Genomic DNA, 17,600 nt, shown 5'->3' on the forward strand with positions numbered 1-17,600 from the left:
ATGTAAACACATACACAATAATTCTTTAGTTATATAATCATTTAGTATAATGACAATTATTACCACTGTTTTTATATGACAGGCATAAAATCTAGTGCTGTATTGCAGTGATTGTGAACACTGTTCTGTCATAAGACTGATATTTCACAGCTAACCTTTATCTTGCTAATATTTTACATCCGCAGAGTATCTGTAGGGAGTCAATCAGAATGAATCCTAGACACACAGGTACTGACTGCATGTTGATGATACAGTGAATGTGAGACTCCAGAGGAGAGGTGCAAGAGGTGAGTGCAATTCACAAATAGGCTGTGTGTTATGGTGCTCTAGAGAGGGAGATTAAATATGTTTTAGTAGTATAGAATCACTGCATAAGCAAGGTTCAAATGCAGGTTAAGGTTATATGAACTGGATATTATTAAGATATAAAAGGTGTTGGGCATAACAAAATATATTTAATTATACATTACTATGTGGTGAGAAATTTGTAATAATTTACAATGGAGAATAGGTACTCACTAGAATATAATGTTAGAGGTAACACAATGAAGGTAATATAATAATGAAGGTAATATAATAATAATAACAAAAAAAGTATGCAAAACCCAAACATGGTGAAAAAGGTGTATTTTAAACTAAGCTTTCTTGTCTGACTATGGAGAATAGACAATTACCTACTGACATACTGTGTTTTTGTTAGCACAATTACTTGAATATATTCATATTAATTATGCAAAACCCAAAAAGGGTGAAAAAGACATGAGAACTAAGCTCAAGTGATCATCAACTAATAATTACTTACTAATGGGTAGTTACAATAATAATAATAACGATAATAATAATAATAACAATGTAAAATAATAATGTAGAAAAAATAATAACAACAAATAATCACTATGCAAAAGTCCAAAATGGTAAAAAAAAGGTGAGAAAGATACTGTACATTGTAAACTAAGCTTTAATACCTAAAACATGGGACAACAAAAGTCTCACCTACCCACTCATGTCCAAAACCCAAGTGTGTTTCCCCCACCATAGGACATGGGGCTGTTATTGGAAATATTCTCTCATTTATTTACATATCATTTGGGGTCTGCAATCTTTATTTCATTGTCCTTAATTGCTCCACTTTATGCAGCACAAGCCCACTGTGTGCACATTGCTATAAGTCTCATACCAGCAAGGTGGAATTGCATAACTCTAAGCTGTACTATTAATAGTTTTCAATTGCTTGGCAATGCAACGTATGTAAACAAAAAAAGTTATGCTGCAGAAAGTGCACTTGCCATTATACAGGAATGTGAAGAAATGTAATGAAGCTAGGTAAAAGATGAAACAGGGTACACCTGCTGAAGAAGGGATCTGCTTGCCTGGGAATGCATGAAGGTGGCAGGTTCAGGAGTTAAGCAGTAGCATCATGCCAGGTGCAGGGGTTAAGCACCAGCATCATGGTATATATGGAGAAGTCAGTGCATAGAGGAAACAGGTGCAGGGGTTCAGCAACTTCATGGTATATGGAGTGAATGGAGGCAGGTGCAGGGGTTCAGCAACTTAATGGTATATGGAGTGAATGGAGGCAGGTGCAGGGGTTCAGCAACAGCAGCAGCATGGCAAAGTGTGGAGGAGCAATTGTATGAGGGAGACTTGTGCAGGGGTTCAGCAGCAGCAGCTTCATGGCACTGCATGGAAGAGACAGGTGTAGGGGTTCAGCAGCACATTGGTATATGAAGTCTAAGCATGGAGGGGGCACTGCATGGAGGAGACAGGTGTAGGGGTTCATCAGCAGCATGGCAATGTATGGAGGAATCAATGCATGGAAGAGATGGGTACATTGGTTCATCAGCATCATGGCTATGCAGAGAAGAGTTGGGTGAAGGGGTTCAGCAGCAGCATTGCAATAAGTGGAGGAGTCCGGAGCAGGGGTCCATCATCAGCACATTACAATGTCTGTAATCAGTGCATGGAGGATGCAGAAGCAAGTGATCTGTATCAGTGTCAAGGCAATGTCTGTAATGAGTGCATGAAGGAGGCTGGAGCAGAGGGTGATGGCAATGTCTGGAATAAATGCATAGACGAGTCAGGATCTGCATGATGGCAATGTCTGGAAGGAATGCATGAAGGATGCAGGATGAGATGCTGATGGCAGTGTCTGGAGCAGTGACAGTGGAATGCAGGGATGTGTATGGGATGTATGTAGGGATGTATGTAGGGATATGTGTAGGGATGTGTATGGCATATATGTAGGGATGTATGCAGGGATGTGTATGGGATATATGTAAGGATGTATGTAGGGATGTATGTGGGGATGTGTGCAGGGATGTGTGCAGGGATGTGTGCAGGGATGTGTGTAAGGATGTGTATAAGGATGTGTGTATGGAATATACGTAGGGATGTATGTAGAGATGTGTATGGGATGTATGTAGAGATGTATGTAAGGATGTGTATGGGATGTATGTAGGGGTATGTGTAGTGATGTATGCAGGGATGTGTATGGGATGTATGTAGGGATGTGTATGGGATGTATGTAGGGATGTGTATGGGATGTATGTAGGGATATGTGTTTGGGATGTATGTAGGGATGTGTATGGGATGTATGTAAGGATAGGTGTAGGGATTTGTATGGGATGTATGTAAGGATGTGTATGGGATGTATGTGGGGGAATGTGTAGGGATGTATGTAGGGATGTATGTAAGGATGTGTATGGGGTGTATGTAGAGATATGTGTAGGGATGTAAGGATGTGTATGGGATGTATGTAAGGATATCTGTAGGAATGTATGTAGGGATATGTGTAGGGATGTATGTAGGGGTGTATGTAAGGATGTGTATGGGATGTATGTAGGGATATGTGTAGAGATGTATGTAGGGATGTGTGTATGGGATGTATGTAGGGATATGTGTAGGGATATGTATGGGATGTATGTAGGGATGTGTATGGGATATATGTAGTGATGTATGTAGGGATGTGTATGGGATGTATGTAGGGATATGTGTATGGGATGTATGTAGGGATATGTATGGGATGTATGTAGGGATGTGTATGGGATGTATGTAGGGATGTGTATGGGATGTATGTAGGGATATGTGTATGGGATGTATGTAGGGATATGTGTAGGGATGTGTATGGGATGTATGTTGGGATGTATATAGGGATGTGTTCGGGGATATGTGTAGGGATGTGTATGGGTAGTATGTAGGTGATGTGTGCAGGGATATGTGTAGGGATGTGTATGGGATGTATGTAGGGATGTATATGGGATGTATGTAGGGATGTGTACAGGGATATGTGTAGGGATGTGTATGGGATGTATGTAGGGATGTGTATGTATGTATGGATGTGTATGGGATGTACATGGGATGTATGTAGGGATGTGTATGGGATGTATGTAGGGATATATATTGGATGTCTGTAGGGATGTATGCAGGGATGTATATAGGGATGTGTATGGGATGTATGTAGGGATGTGTATGGGATGTATGTAGGGATATGTAAGGGATATGTGTAGGGATGTGTATGGGATGTATGTAGGGATGTATGTAGGGATGTGTATGTATGTAGGGATGTATATGGGATGTATGTAGGGATATGTATGGGATGTATGTAGGGATGTATGTAGGGATTTGTATGGGATGTATATGGGATGTATGTAGGGATGTGTATGGGATGTATGTAGGGATGTGTATGTATGTAGGGATGTGTATGGGATGTATATGGGATGTGTATGTATGTAGGGATGTGCATGTATGTAGGGATGTATGTAGGGATGTGTATGGGATGTATGTAGGGATGTGTATGTATGTAGGGATGTGTATGGGATGTATGTAGGGATGTATATGGGATGTATGTAGAGATGTGGATGTATGTAGGGATGTGTATGTATGTAGGGATGTGTATGGGATGTATGTAGAGATGTGTATGTATGTAGGGATGTGTATGGGATGTATGTAGGGATGTGTATGTATGTATATAGGGATGTGTATGGGATGTATATGGGATGTGTATGTATGTAGGGATGTGTATGGGATGTATGTAGGGATGTGTATGGGATGTATGTAGGGATGTGTATGTATGTAGGGATGTGTATGGGATGTATGTAGGGATGTGTATGTATGTATGTATGTAGGGATGTGTATGGGATGTATGTAGGGATGTGTATGGGATGTATGTAGGGATGTGTATGTATGTAGGGATGTGTATGGGATGTGTATGTATGTAGGGATGTGTATGGGATGTATGTAGGGATGTGTATGTATGTAGGGATGTGTATGGGATGTATATGGGATGTATGTAGGGATGTGTATGTATGTAGGGATGTGTATGTATGTAGGGATGTATATGGGATGTATGTAGGGATGTGTATGTATGTATGTAGGGATGTGTATGGGATGTATGTAGGGATGTGTATGTATGTAGGGATGTATATGGGATGTATGTAGGGATGTGTATGTATGTATGTAGGGATGTGTATGTATGTAGGGATGTGTATGGGATGTATGTAGGGATGTGTATGTATGTATGTAGGGATGTGTATGGGATGTATGTAGGGATCTGTATTTATGTAGGGATGTGTATGTATGTAGAGATGTGTATGGGATGTATGTAGGGATGTGTATGTATGTAGGGATGTATATGGGATGTATGTAGGGATGTGTATGTATGTATGTAGGGATGTGTATGGGATGTGTATGTATGTAGGGATGTGTATTGGATGTATGTAGGGATGTGTATGTATGTAGGGATGTGTATGTATGTAGGGATGTGTATGGGATGTATGTAGGGATGTGTATGTATGTAGGGATGTATATGGGATGTATGTAGGGATGTGTATGGGATGTATGTAGGGATGTGTATGTATGTAGGGATGTGTATGGGATGTATGTAGGGATGTGTATGTATGTAGGGATGTGTATGTATGTATGTAGGGATGTGTATGTATGTAGGGATGTGTATGGGATGTATGTAGGGATGTGTATGTATGTAGGGATGTGTATGGGATGTATGTAGGGATCTGTATTTATGTAGGGATGTGTATGTATGTAGAGATGTGTATGGGATGTATGTAGGGATGTGTATGTATGTAGGGATGTATATGGGATGTATGTAGGGATGTGTATGTATGTATGTAGGGATGTGTATGGGATGTGTATGTATGTAGGGATGTGTATTGGATGTATGTAGGGATGTGTATGTATGTAGGGATGTGTATGGGATGTATGTAGGGATGTGTATGTATGTAGGGATGTGTATGGGATGTATGTAGGGATGTGTATGTATGTAGGGATGTATATGGGATGTATGTAGGGATGTGTATGTATGTAGGGATGTATGTAGGGATGTGTATGTATGTAGGGATGTGTATGGGATGTATGTAGGGATGTGTATGTATGTAGGGATGTATATGGGATGGATGTAGGGATGTGTATGTATGTATGTATGTAGGGATGTGTATGGGATGTATGTAGGGATGTGTATGTATATAGGGATGTATATGGGATGTATGTAGGGATGTGTATGTATGTATGTAGGGATGTGTATGTATGTAGGGATGTGTATGCATGTATATGGGATGTATGTAGGGATGTGTATGTATGTATGTAGGGATGTGTATGTATGTAGGGATGTGTATGCATGTATATGGGATGTATGTAGGGATGTGTATGTATGTATGTAGGGATGTGTATGTATGTAGGGATGTATATGGGATGTGTACAGGGATATGTGTAGGGATGGTGCTGCATGTCTGGATGACGGCGCAGGCGCCCCCCGCTCCTTTGCGCTGCAGATGTCGGAGGTGTAAGGAGGACTGGGAGCTCCCGGCCAGGCTGGCTCATGTCACAATCACACGCATCCCCGGGCGAGCTGTCTCCGGCATCCTAACATCAGGAGCGCTCCGTGGCCAATTCCTCCTCTCTCCCCTCTGTATACGGAGAGGGAACTCCCAGAGCCAGGCGCGCCCCCGCTACCACTCCAGCGCGGGCACCAAGCAAACATCAGCTCGCCCCCGGCTGAGAGAGAGAGAGAGACCCTCCTCCATTCAGAGCAGGCAGGATCTGTTCTCAGCGAGCCTCTGTGTACCGCAGCCGCTCTGCACCTCCAGCATCCTCCGTGCCGGCACCTTCCCCGCATCCCCAACCAGGTACATTCCAATTACCGGGGACCCCCAGTGGTGGCACTACCCATGCCTAGGACAACTTGTGCTCCAGCCTGGCTTGGCTCTCCTATTGAGCCCAGGGATCTGCTCTACATTTCCATCCTTTGCTACATCCTGAGCTATGTATGCGGTCCCTGTGGTCCCTAGTGATGGTGGAGAGTCCATGTGTAGAGTGTTGAAAAGTGGGGTAGTCACTCCAGCACATGCCATTGTGGCAGAGAAGAGTCCAGGTAGAAGAAGCTCTAACTACAGTCCTTATGGACTTTCCACCAGTCCTCCTGGACCATGCATGGCCACCTGGAAGTTCATGGCTCTGCTTTTTCTTGATGATCTTGTCTCTTCCAGGTGCATTCCAATAATCTGATTTTGTTCTCTTCCTCAGGTTTTTATATAAAGACCCCACTGGAGTTACTATGGAAAGCAGGCTACCCTTGCATAAGAGGAACCTAGGCATGCTCCTCACCCTGTTCATGTGGCTGTCAACAAGGTGAGCTCCTTATCTTCTTCACCTTATATCATGCATGGACTTCCTACATTGCGCTTATTTCAGCAATGGGCATTTTTTTTTTTCTGTATTTTAATTAAAGCCTGCCTGACACTGATCCATAGAAACCAAGAGCTAATTGGAGCAAAATGCATTGTAAAGTCACATTAGTTTAAATCATTTGAGCTGCTGATGGCACCCAGTGCCCCATAGCTCTTATCTGTAGGAGGCAGCCATGGGTTAATTATGCTCACAAATCAAATCACTTTGTCTGACGTAAGCACCAGTGGCAGGTGATGTATAAAAAGTACAGGGAGAGTCGATAAAGCCAATGACAATACCATATTTAACCCTATAATGTTATTATTGAAGGCATTGAAAGAAAGTGCATGGCAGAAGACAAAACTGCTGGTACAGTGAGGAGTTGCTGCTGACATGTTGATGCGTTCCCATTTGTTGGACATTGTCTTGTCCCTAGAAAAGTAGTCATGTGGCTTCTCGTATCCTCTAGATGGAGCTAGTATACAATGCCAAGCTCCTTCTCAATAAAACAGTGGGAGCTTTATTAGTCAAGTTTGTGTCTGATTGTTTTCTTTTTTCATAATGGCAACATAAATACATAGCGAGTGTTCTTTACAACTTATATTTATCCTGTTGTTCCATTTGTCTGCTCAGCAAAAGGGGTAATCAAACTGCTGCTTTGCAGACGTAAAGTATTGTGCAGCTTCTAATATGACAGAGCTGTCCTCAAGGATAAAAGCATAAAATGCAATGTGCTATTTTTATATATTTTATCATCAGTTCCTTTGTGCAGCTTGCTAATATTTGCATTTAGATGTCATAAAAGAACTAGATAATGTGATATGCTGAAACATTTTTTTTTAATGCGCTATTTGTATAACTATCAGTATACAGGTTTATATACCTCTATGTGTATGAAAATATATTGATAGAATTAAAATATAAATGTTTAAGAACATAATTTAAAAACCATAGGCAAAGTGTTAATTAATGTAAGTTCTAGATGTTGGTGGCTTAGGAAATATTCACACATTCTTTATCACTGTATTGCGCATATAATGAATATCGTCTATGTATTGGCATTTTTGTATTTGAATTATGTGATTTCAGGAGATTCCAAGTCTCCTTGTTTCCTTATAAAAATTCTGACTTTTAGCAACAAAACTCCGGAACTCAGAAAGAATATTTGTTGGATATTTATGATTTCCTTTGAATATTTAGTATGCAAAAATTGTAGATTAGTAGTTTTTGTACTTTGAGCTAAAGAAGGAAAATGTGGCTTTAGAGGGATAAACATTTGGGTAACAAATACATACTTATTTTGTTTTAGTTGTTGCTTTTTACAGGAACTACTTATAACGATTTTTGAATACTATATTAATCAAAGGACATCATACATTTTCAACAAATATTCGTGAATAACTTATATAGGAAACATTTTCAAGATAGTAGATAATAATTTTATTGCATTAATTATAGGGAGTATATTTAAATATAGTTATGTATCAATTTAGATTTTATACTGTTCCATGATATAAAAAGTGTAAATGTGTAATTGGTATCTGTTTTTAAATAGGGGATAGTATAGAGAGGGCAAGTCTTGCACCTTGTGAAAAACTCATTTTAGTTTAGGCAGCCAATTAGAGTATAAGGACCTGAAAAAAAGATCTACTTGGTCTGGTTGGCTGTTTGATTTAATTGCAGGTATATGGCTGTTATTAATAATATCCTAAAAATATACTGTAATTATATATAATATATAATTTGTTTGATAACTAAATTGTGATTTTGTGTTTATTAATAAAGTGCATCTGTTTAGTTATAATACAAGTTCATAAAATGTATTTTCCAAATATACATGCCTTAGAAACGTAATATTATTTTGGTACCCTTTGTATAATATTGTTATAAAAAATAATAATAATAATAATAATATTATGGCAACCTTTGCATAGTAATCCCCATTTAAAAAGATTTCTGTTATTGTGTACTAGCATTATAAGTTATATCGAATAAACCAACAAAGTGTGATCCAGTACTTGACTTCCACTAATGTTGCTCTGTTCTGTAGCTGTCAGGATAAAAACAAGACAGGGAAAGGCAGGATAAATACATACCACCGCATTGACAAAAGCATGTCCAGTTTGGGTGAAATGGCTGTAGGCTGCGTTTTTTTTTTTGTTTTTTTTTTACTATTCTTTCCTATCTTGGTTTAGTTTAAAGTTGCAATTTTAGTGGACATCAAGAGCTGCAACACTCTTGTTTGATGTATCCATTAGCCTACTGCGTTCGATCCAGGTACCGCTGGGGAGCCATTTACTGAATAAGATTTTGTGTTATTATTGCAGCCATATGTGCAGCCTTTCCTTACACATCAAGGGGGTAATTTACAAAAGTAGAACATTTTTTCACTTAGCCCAGCAGAGCTGTGTTCACGTCAAACACCCAGTCATGTGCGGGGGGGGGGGGGGGGGGCATTAAATAAATAGTATCCTCCTCTGCACATAATTGGGGGTTTGAAGTGCCTACAGCTTCATCACTACAGCTAAGTGACTTCTTAGTAAGTCAGCCCCTAAGCCTTAGTAACTTACCAAAATGATCAACTTACAGCAAATTCATACTCTTTGTTGTGACGGTATGCTATTCTTGTTATCTACCTATACACAAGTTTTAAATAGATTAGTAATGCTTAACTATTAAATTATTTCTGCCTAGGCAAGTCCTTGCAGACAACATGGATGATGATGCAAAAAATAACATAACCATCTTCACAAGAATTCTAGACAGACTTCTGGATGGGTATGATAATCGTCTCAGGCCGGGATTAGGAGGTAATGTTTCTATAATAGAGTAACTTATGAAATCATAGAACTGATGTGAAAATGAAGGCGTACAATTTAAATTGTTGTTCCAGCAATAATTGTACATGGTTAGCTAACACTCGGGGAAATTTAATGTTCGGTTTATGCTTCTGTATGTCAAGAATTTTAGGGAATTGCAGTTCCTTAGTAGTGATGGCTCTTTGCAATGTTTCTTTAAAAAAAAAAAATTGTTTATTTCTAATTCCTTTATTCCTTTTTGGTCATCACAACTGATGCTTTGGGGTTGATTTACTATAACTGGAGAGTGCAAAATCTGGTGCAGCTCTGCATAGAAACCAATCAGCTTTCAATTTTTTTGTCAAAGCACTTCAGCCCCGGAAGGATTTACCCCTTTCCTGACCAGGCCATTTTATTTGCGATATGGAACTGTGCATAGGCGCAGCCTATTGCATTAGGGTGTGCACCCCAAGGCTCAAACACACATGCGTGCGTGCATATATGTATGTATATATATATATATATATATATACACACACACGCGCGTGCTTTTATAAATACATGTAAACAAACATTTTAAAATGTATTAAAACATGTTTTAATTGAACGCTTATCAAATGTAAAAAAAAAAAAAAAAGAAACTCAATTTTTTAAATGTATTAAACCATTTAATTGTTCACACTAGAACCCTGCTATTGAGCTGTGCTTTTACCACCCCTCAACCACTACAATCTTTTAGCTTTAGAGGCAGCGACTGCGCATGTTCACATGCCGCAGCTGCAATTGTAATCCCTGTTGCTTTCAGCGCGTGTAGCACCCCCTGACCGTGACCCATTCAAGTGAAAGGTGGCACTCTGCAAGTGGCCTGCAACTGAGTGCAAAGTGGAGTTCAAGGGGTTAAAGCAGGTTGTGTGGAGGAGATACAAACCCCCCTCACCGCCTTTAAAATTCTGCGCGGGCAGGAGTGACATCATTGCGGCTCCGGCCACTCATACAGCCGGAGCACGAGAACCTGGAAGGAAGATCGGGGAAGATGTACGCCCTGTCAGAGGGCTTCGTTGTAAGGTGAGTATTTCATAACGTGCCAGTATGTGATGCATACTAGCACATTATGCAATTAACTTACAGAGGAAAGTTTTTTTTTTTTTTTTTTCCTTTCACTGCTGCGGTTTACAACTGCTTTAAGTTGGTACATGTGCACGGGTTTTTTTATTCAGATCACTAGCTGACAGGTTCTTGCATCTACATAAGTGATATGGATGCAGGAATCCCCCTTGCTGGGACATCATATTCTGACAGCGGGGACTCTCCACCGGCAGAATACACTGATTAATGCTGCAGCTGATTGGCTGCAAGAACAAGGTTTCCAGTAGTCCTGTCCAAGAGAAGCTGATCTAATGATTGGCTTCTGTCTTACAGGGAAAGCTACACATAGATTGAAATATATCCAGTCCCTGGTGAACTGGACAAATCTCAATCTGTGTGTACCCAACTTTACTTTATTTCTTGCTCCGCTCCCTCCACTGCTGTGACTGTCCCCCTTAGCTTCAATGTAAGTTAATGGCTGTGATCACACTCCATCCTCTCCATCATACCATACCATACAGGGTTAATGTCTCTGTATGGTATTTGACTGAAGAAAGAGGGCTTGGAATCAGGTAAGTGAAAGAGTATATCCCCCCTCCCCCACACGCAAGGATGGACTTTTTTTTTAAACAGAAAAGTTTTATTAATGAACTAAGCATATACAGAATCCATTCGTAAAACAGTGAGGTGTATGATACATAAAACCAGCAGGTATACAGGCAGTCCTATGCACATAGCTGTTCAAAACAAAAAGAAGCATGACATAGCATAGGGGGTAAATGTCAAAGTACACTAAGTTATTGTCTATAGTGCATTAATATAATCCGTAAACAAATATAAAGGATGGGCTTTTTTATTTTTTCCTGAAGTTGGGATGTAATATGGAATTCCATTCCTTGATGTTAATGCCCAATTTTTTTTGCTAGGTTGAGAATTACTGGGACTTCTGAGGTACTACATAGATGTATTTAACATACACATTATATCTTATTAAAAAATAATGATTTTAATAAGATATATTGTGTATGTTAAATACATCTGTGTAGAAGTCCCAATAATTCCTAACCTGTTCAAGAATGTCACTTTTCTTTCAGTAAACCTTCCCTGCAATGTGCAGGACAGGTTTACAGCACAGCTCAGCATAGTGTAAAAGGCAGATAAGGTTGGTACTCACATGTGAAGAAGATGCAGGCTGCCATAATTGCTCTTAGATCTTCACTCTGCCCCAGGGAGAGCTGTGCTGGGCAGGAAGCAGTGCTCCAGGGAGAGCTGTGCTGTGTACTGGGCAGGAAGCAGTGCTCCGGGGAGAGCTGTGCTGTGTACTGGGCAGGAAGCAGTGCTCCGGCGAGAGATGTGCTGGGAAGGAAGCAGTGCTCCAGGGAGAGCTGTGCTGCATACTGGGCAGGAAGTAGTGCTCCGGCGAGAGATGTGCTGGGAAGGAAGCAGTGCTCCGGGGAGAGCTGTGCTGCATACTGGGCAGGAAGTAGTGCTCCGGGGAGAGCTATGCTGTGTACTGGGCAGGAAGCAGTTCTCCGGGGAGAGCTATGCTGCGTACTGGGCAGGAAGCAGTGCTCCGGGGAGAGCTGTGCTGTGTACTGGGCAGGATGCAGTGCGCCAGGGAGACCTGTGCTGTGTACTGGGCAGGAAGCAGTGCTCCGGGGAGAGCTGTGCTGTGTACTGGGCAGGAAGCAGTGCTCTGGGGAGAGCTGTGCTGTGTTTTGGGCAGGAAGCAGTGCTCTGGGGAGAGCTATGCTGTGTACTGGGCAGGAAGCAGTGCTCCGGGGAGAGCTGTGCTGTGTATTGGGCAGGAAGCAGTGCTCCGGGGAGAGCTGTGCTGTGTTTTGGGCAGGAAGCAGTGCTCTGGGGAGAGCTGTGCTGTGTACTGGGAAGGAAGCAGTGCTCCAGGAGAGCTGTGCTGTGCACTGGGAAGGAAGCAGTGCTTCGGGGAGAGCTGTGCTGTGTACTGGGCAGGAAGCAGTGCTCCGGCGAGAGCTGTGCTGGGCAGGAAGCAGTGCTCTGGGGAGAGCTGTGCTGTGTACTGGGCAGGAAGCAGTGCTCCGGGAAGAGCTGTGCTGCGTACTGGGCAGGAAGCAGTGCTCCGGGGAGAGCTGTGCTGTGTACTGGGCAGGAAGCAGTGCTCCGGGGAGAGCTGTGCTGCGTACTGGGCAGGAAGCAGTGCTCCGTGGAGAGCTATGCTGTGTACTGGGCAGGAAGCAGTTCTCCGGGGAGAGCTGTGCTGCGTACTGGGCAGGAAGCAGTGCTCCAGGGAGAGCTGTGCTGTGTACTGGGCAGGAAGCAGTGCTCCGGAGAGAGCTGTGCTGTGTATTGGGCAGGAAGCAGTGCTCTGGGGAGAGCTATGCTGTGTACTGGGCAGGAAGCAGTGCTCCGGGGAGAGCTGTGCTGTGTACTGGGCAGGAAGCAGTGCTCCGGGGAGAGCTGTGCTGCGTACTGGGCAGGAAGCAGTGCTCCGGGGAGAGCTGTGCTGTGTATTGGGCAGGAAGCAGTGCTCCAGGGAGAGCTGTGCTGTGTACTGGGCAGGAAGCAGTGCTCCAGGGAGAGCTGTGCTGTGTACTGGCCAGGAAGCAGTGCTCCGGAATGACTGCACTGTGATGATCTCTTCCTGCTCCGCCCACCTCTACTGGAGCTGTGAAAGCCCCGACTCAGCCAGAAAAACGAGTACCTAGGAGAGAGAGAGTTTTCCCGTGGTAAGCTGTTTTTGTGGCAGCAGGAAGCATAGAATGGGGTGGGTTCTGGTAACCACTAACTCCTGTGGAGACTGCAGTCACCAGCTGTGGAGTAAACAGGCAGGAATTATCCAATGCTGCCTCTAAAGTCCCGGCTACTGCATCTTTGATAGCAGGTGGAGGAGTGATATTCAGCTGTCAGAGATTCTGTAGCCGGAGCTACAAAGACAGTATCGGAAAATGCGGCTGCCTGGTTTCTCACTCCGCGGCCAGTGGCTGCAGTTCTGACAGGAATTTTACATTCAACTGATAAATAGTCATACTGGCAGCGCTGTTAGTTAGCAGGGGTGCCGAACTGGAGTTGTCACACATTGTGACAGTGAAAAAATCCTGGGGTGAGCCTGGGCATTAGGGTGTGCCCAGGCACACCCGGCACACCCCCTGCGCACGCCTATGGAACTGCGTTATTTTAACAGTTATAGCGTCTACAAAATAGGGGATAGATCTATGGCATTTTTAATATATATATATATATATATATATATATATATATATATATATATATTTTTTTTTTTTATTATTTAACTAGTAAAGGCAGTGATCATCGATTTTTAGCGGGACTGCGACATTGCGGCAGACAGATCAGACACCTAACTGACATTTTTGACACTTTTTTGGGAACCAGTGACATTATTACAGTGATCAGTGCCAAAAATATGCACTGACATTGTACTAATGACACTGGCAGGGAAGGGGCTAACATCAGTGATCAAAGGGTTAAATGTGTTCCCTCAGTGTGTTTACTAACTGTATGGGGGATGGGCTGCTTGGGACAACACACAGATCCGTCTTCCTGCATAGCAGAAAGACAGGATCTCTGTGTGATCCCCTGATCCCCCTGTCCGCTGATTGACTCCCTCGCTGGCCAATGGGCGCGCCCACAATACGCTGGTGTACAAGCCCGACGTACAGCTTCAGTTATTCACACAGCCGAGCCAATCTGCCGCAGTAATATCAGTCTGTATATGCAGTAAAGCATGCTTGTTATACTCTCTGTGGAACCTAAGGGGTTAATACTCTCCATTGTGTAAAAAGGCTAATCCTGACTTTTTTGATCCTCCCCTTCTTCCACAGTCCCCAAACCATCTCCTGATAGAACAGAGCCATGGGGGCAAGCTGCACATGCTCAGTTTGGTGTGTATTGCTAGAGAGTTTTTTTTTTTCTTGGGAGAGTGCATGTAATCAGCACAGGGCCAAACAGCACTGTCCAGGCAGATGGTCAGAGGTCTTGGATCCTGATAGGACAATCAGAGGAGAATGAAAACTCCTCCTACAAGTTTTAACCAGACATTGATTGTCTTTATAAAGTGTTCCATATTTTGTTCACATGTATTTTTTATAGCAAAACACTGTTTAATACTATTATAAACTGAAAATATTACAGAGATACAGCACTAAAACAGCAAATATACTGTACATATAAAACAATGAAGAAATGACCAACAAATATAAAAATGGCATAAAATGCTTTACCATTATAACCAACGGTGCCCCAGAAAAAAACAGCATTGAAATTCATACCGTATATGTGTTGTAGATATGTATTAGACCCCTGTCCTGAGGTAGTGCCACAAATGGCTCAACTTGTGACAGTATCATGTAGGTGTCAGTAAAGTGTACATGAATCAGGTGCAGAGATGGCTTCGGGCTGGTTCACACTGCTGTGTGGTGCGAGATTGCATGTGCAAATCACAGTGCAAATCACACGCGATGTCTATGCAATGCAAATTCAGCCATACAGATAATATGGCTGAATTCACATGGCAAACTCGCACAGGACCCATTTTTTGGTCCGCAGCAAAATCGAATCGGGTGTTCACGCCCATGCGATCTGATTCCTGTTCGATTTTTCAGATCGCACTGCGATATGCAAACTGATTTGGGGGTGTCATTAACTTTTATATGACACTCCCAGCAGTTTGCATACGGCAGTGTGAACTGCCGCCCGGAGACATGCGATGCGGGAACCAGCAGTGGATTCGAATCGCAGGGTTCCCGCATCGCTGCAGTGTGAACCGAGCCTCATACAGGATTTTGTCTGCAACACAATGCATTCACACAGAATGGAAGATATGTCATGAGCACCTCGACAATGCTTATATACAACACTTTACTCCATCATAGAACAGGTCGTTTTTACCTCCACTTTTCTTATCACTGATATGGTGATATTTCTTTAGGAATTTGTCACAGCAATAGCAACAAGACGTCAAAGCGACACAAACTACATGAGTCTGTTACACATGTTAGTACCAGCAATAAAAATGTCACACAGTTTCAGGAGATTGTCACAAGGCTTCCAACTACATCCACACCACCAGAAATGTGTTGCTTTTGCCATATTTATTCCCCCCATAGTGTCCATAATCCAACAGCAAATATTAGCATTCAGTGTTAGTCCACTACTCTCAATCCACATTTGCGATAAAAGATATATGCTTAATCCTTACCCAAACTATAGCAATAATTTTTTCTGAATCCCATAGTCCATTGCCCCTAGTCCATCTCGGGAGTGAGCAAGTGAGCATGGCTATTTTCCTACATACAGAAAAACTGAAAGTAGCCACCCCCTATCAGGAAGTCGGATCACAGCATCCAAAAAAGGAATATATAGATTTGGAGGAAGCTGGGAGCAATGGAAGGTACTTTTTTGGAGTTAAAGTGATACTAAACTCTGGTTAAAAAAAAAAAAATTCTTGTATGTGCTCTTAACTTAACCCCCCTGACGGTATTCCCGAGTGTGGCTCGGGGTGGATTTTCAGAACCAAAAGCGGTAACCTCGAGCCACACTCAGGATTGCATCGCAGGATCCAGGTACAGCAAACTTACCTTGTCCCCAGGATCCTGCGATGTCTCCGCGCACTGTGTGCAAGCCGTCCTCCGCTCGATCTATCACGGAGCCTAGCTCCATCCCTGCGAGCGTTGCGACGCACGGGGATGGAGAACGGCGCCAAATTCAGAAAGTAAAACACACAGTACATGTACAGTACACTGTAATCTTACAGATTACATTACTGTATCAATTAATTTCACATCGATTTTGTCCCTAGTGGTCTGTCCAGTGCCCTGCATTCAGTTTTATATTATAAAAACTGTTCTTTCTGCCTGGAAACTGGAGATTGTCCATAGCAACCAAAACCGTCCCTTTACATCAAAAGTGGTTTTAGACCAGCTAGAAAACAGCGATAATAAATTAGAATCACTTGCAGAATTGAGCGATTTGTGGGGAAATCCGTCATCAAACACTGAAAGTAATGACAGCGACAATTCTGCAACTGAGCAAATTTCAATGTTTTTGATCTGATTACCAGGGCTTTTTTTTCAGGGGGAACTTGGTAGAACTCAGTTCCACCACCTCTGGCTCAGACCCTTTGGTGCCTGCTCAACACAATCACTTGTAAACAAAGAAGTTTGGTTTCTGTGTTTACAAGTGACAGCTCTGCACTCTGTATGTAATGCAATCCTGGTATTTAATGCCCCTTTAAGACCCTCCAACTGTTTTCGTAAAATTTGACTGAATACACCCACTATTTGATGTGATTGGAAGGGTGTGTGTGGGGGGAGGGGTTTTGTGGGGCCATGGTTAAGTTCCAGCACCTATTGTTTGAGAAAAAAAGCCCTGCTGATTACATTATTGAATATTTTTTATTCTTATCATATTATTATTTGTTATAAATATTTATAGTTATTTATTATATTATAATTTATTATTTCGTTTTTCAAACTTTATCATACCCGGGATGTCTACTAGACTTGGACAGATTTAAGTGAGTTATTCCTAAGAATTACAGGCCTACAATATAAGATTTCAAAATACAAATTTCCATGCAAAATAATTGTACCGCTTTCAGCATCAAAAATCTGAAATAATCATACCGCCAGGGAGGTTAAAAATATCTTCTATTGCTCTGTCTCCTCCAAATCTCCAGATTCCATTTTTTTGCTGCTCTGATCTGACCTCCTGTTAGATCACAGATGTTTTTCTCCATGGTGAATGTAGGCACCTTCTCTTGCTCGCTCCTGAGATGGAATTGGAACTTTGGACTATGGGATTTGTAGTGTGCATAGAGCAGTGCACATGGCTACAGCTAACATGAGAGGGTCAGGAGCCCATGGGGGACAATACAAGGAGGCCGAAAAACACAAAGGAAATGATGTCATGAAAAATAGATTACAGAGCCATTAAATAGTGGATGTGTATAGATTATTTTTGGTAAATAAGGATATTGTTTATTGTCATTTAAGAATACATACTTGCATATATATATTTTTTTTTAAACCAGAGTTTAGTGTC

The 17,600-nt window shown here is 42.0% G+C and overlaps 1 protein-coding gene across 1 annotated transcript in view; it reads left to right on the forward strand.

Annotated features, from left to right (window-relative positions):
- The first annotated feature begins 4,875 nt into the window (after positions 1-4,875).
- The window catches only part of GABRA2 (gamma-aminobutyric acid type A receptor subunit alpha2), a 309,547-nt gene continuing 296,822 nt past the window's right edge, over positions 4,876-17,600 (forward strand). The window contains exons 1-3 of the mRNA XM_073608489.1: positions 4,876-6,137; positions 6,535-6,639; positions 9,373-9,488. Coding sequence (XP_073464590.1) covers positions 5,590-6,137; positions 6,535-6,639; positions 9,373-9,488 — 769 coding nt within the window. The 5' untranslated portion in view covers positions 4,876-5,589. The remainder of the gene's footprint in view (positions 6,138-6,534; positions 6,640-9,372; positions 9,489-17,600) is intronic.

This window comes from Aquarana catesbeiana, linkage group LG01 (genome assembly GCF_042186555.1).
Source record: "Aquarana catesbeiana isolate 2022-GZ linkage group LG01, ASM4218655v1, whole genome shotgun sequence".
In the NCBI taxonomy this organism is placed as follows: domain Eukaryota; kingdom Metazoa; phylum Chordata; class Amphibia; order Anura; family Ranidae; genus Aquarana; species Aquarana catesbeiana.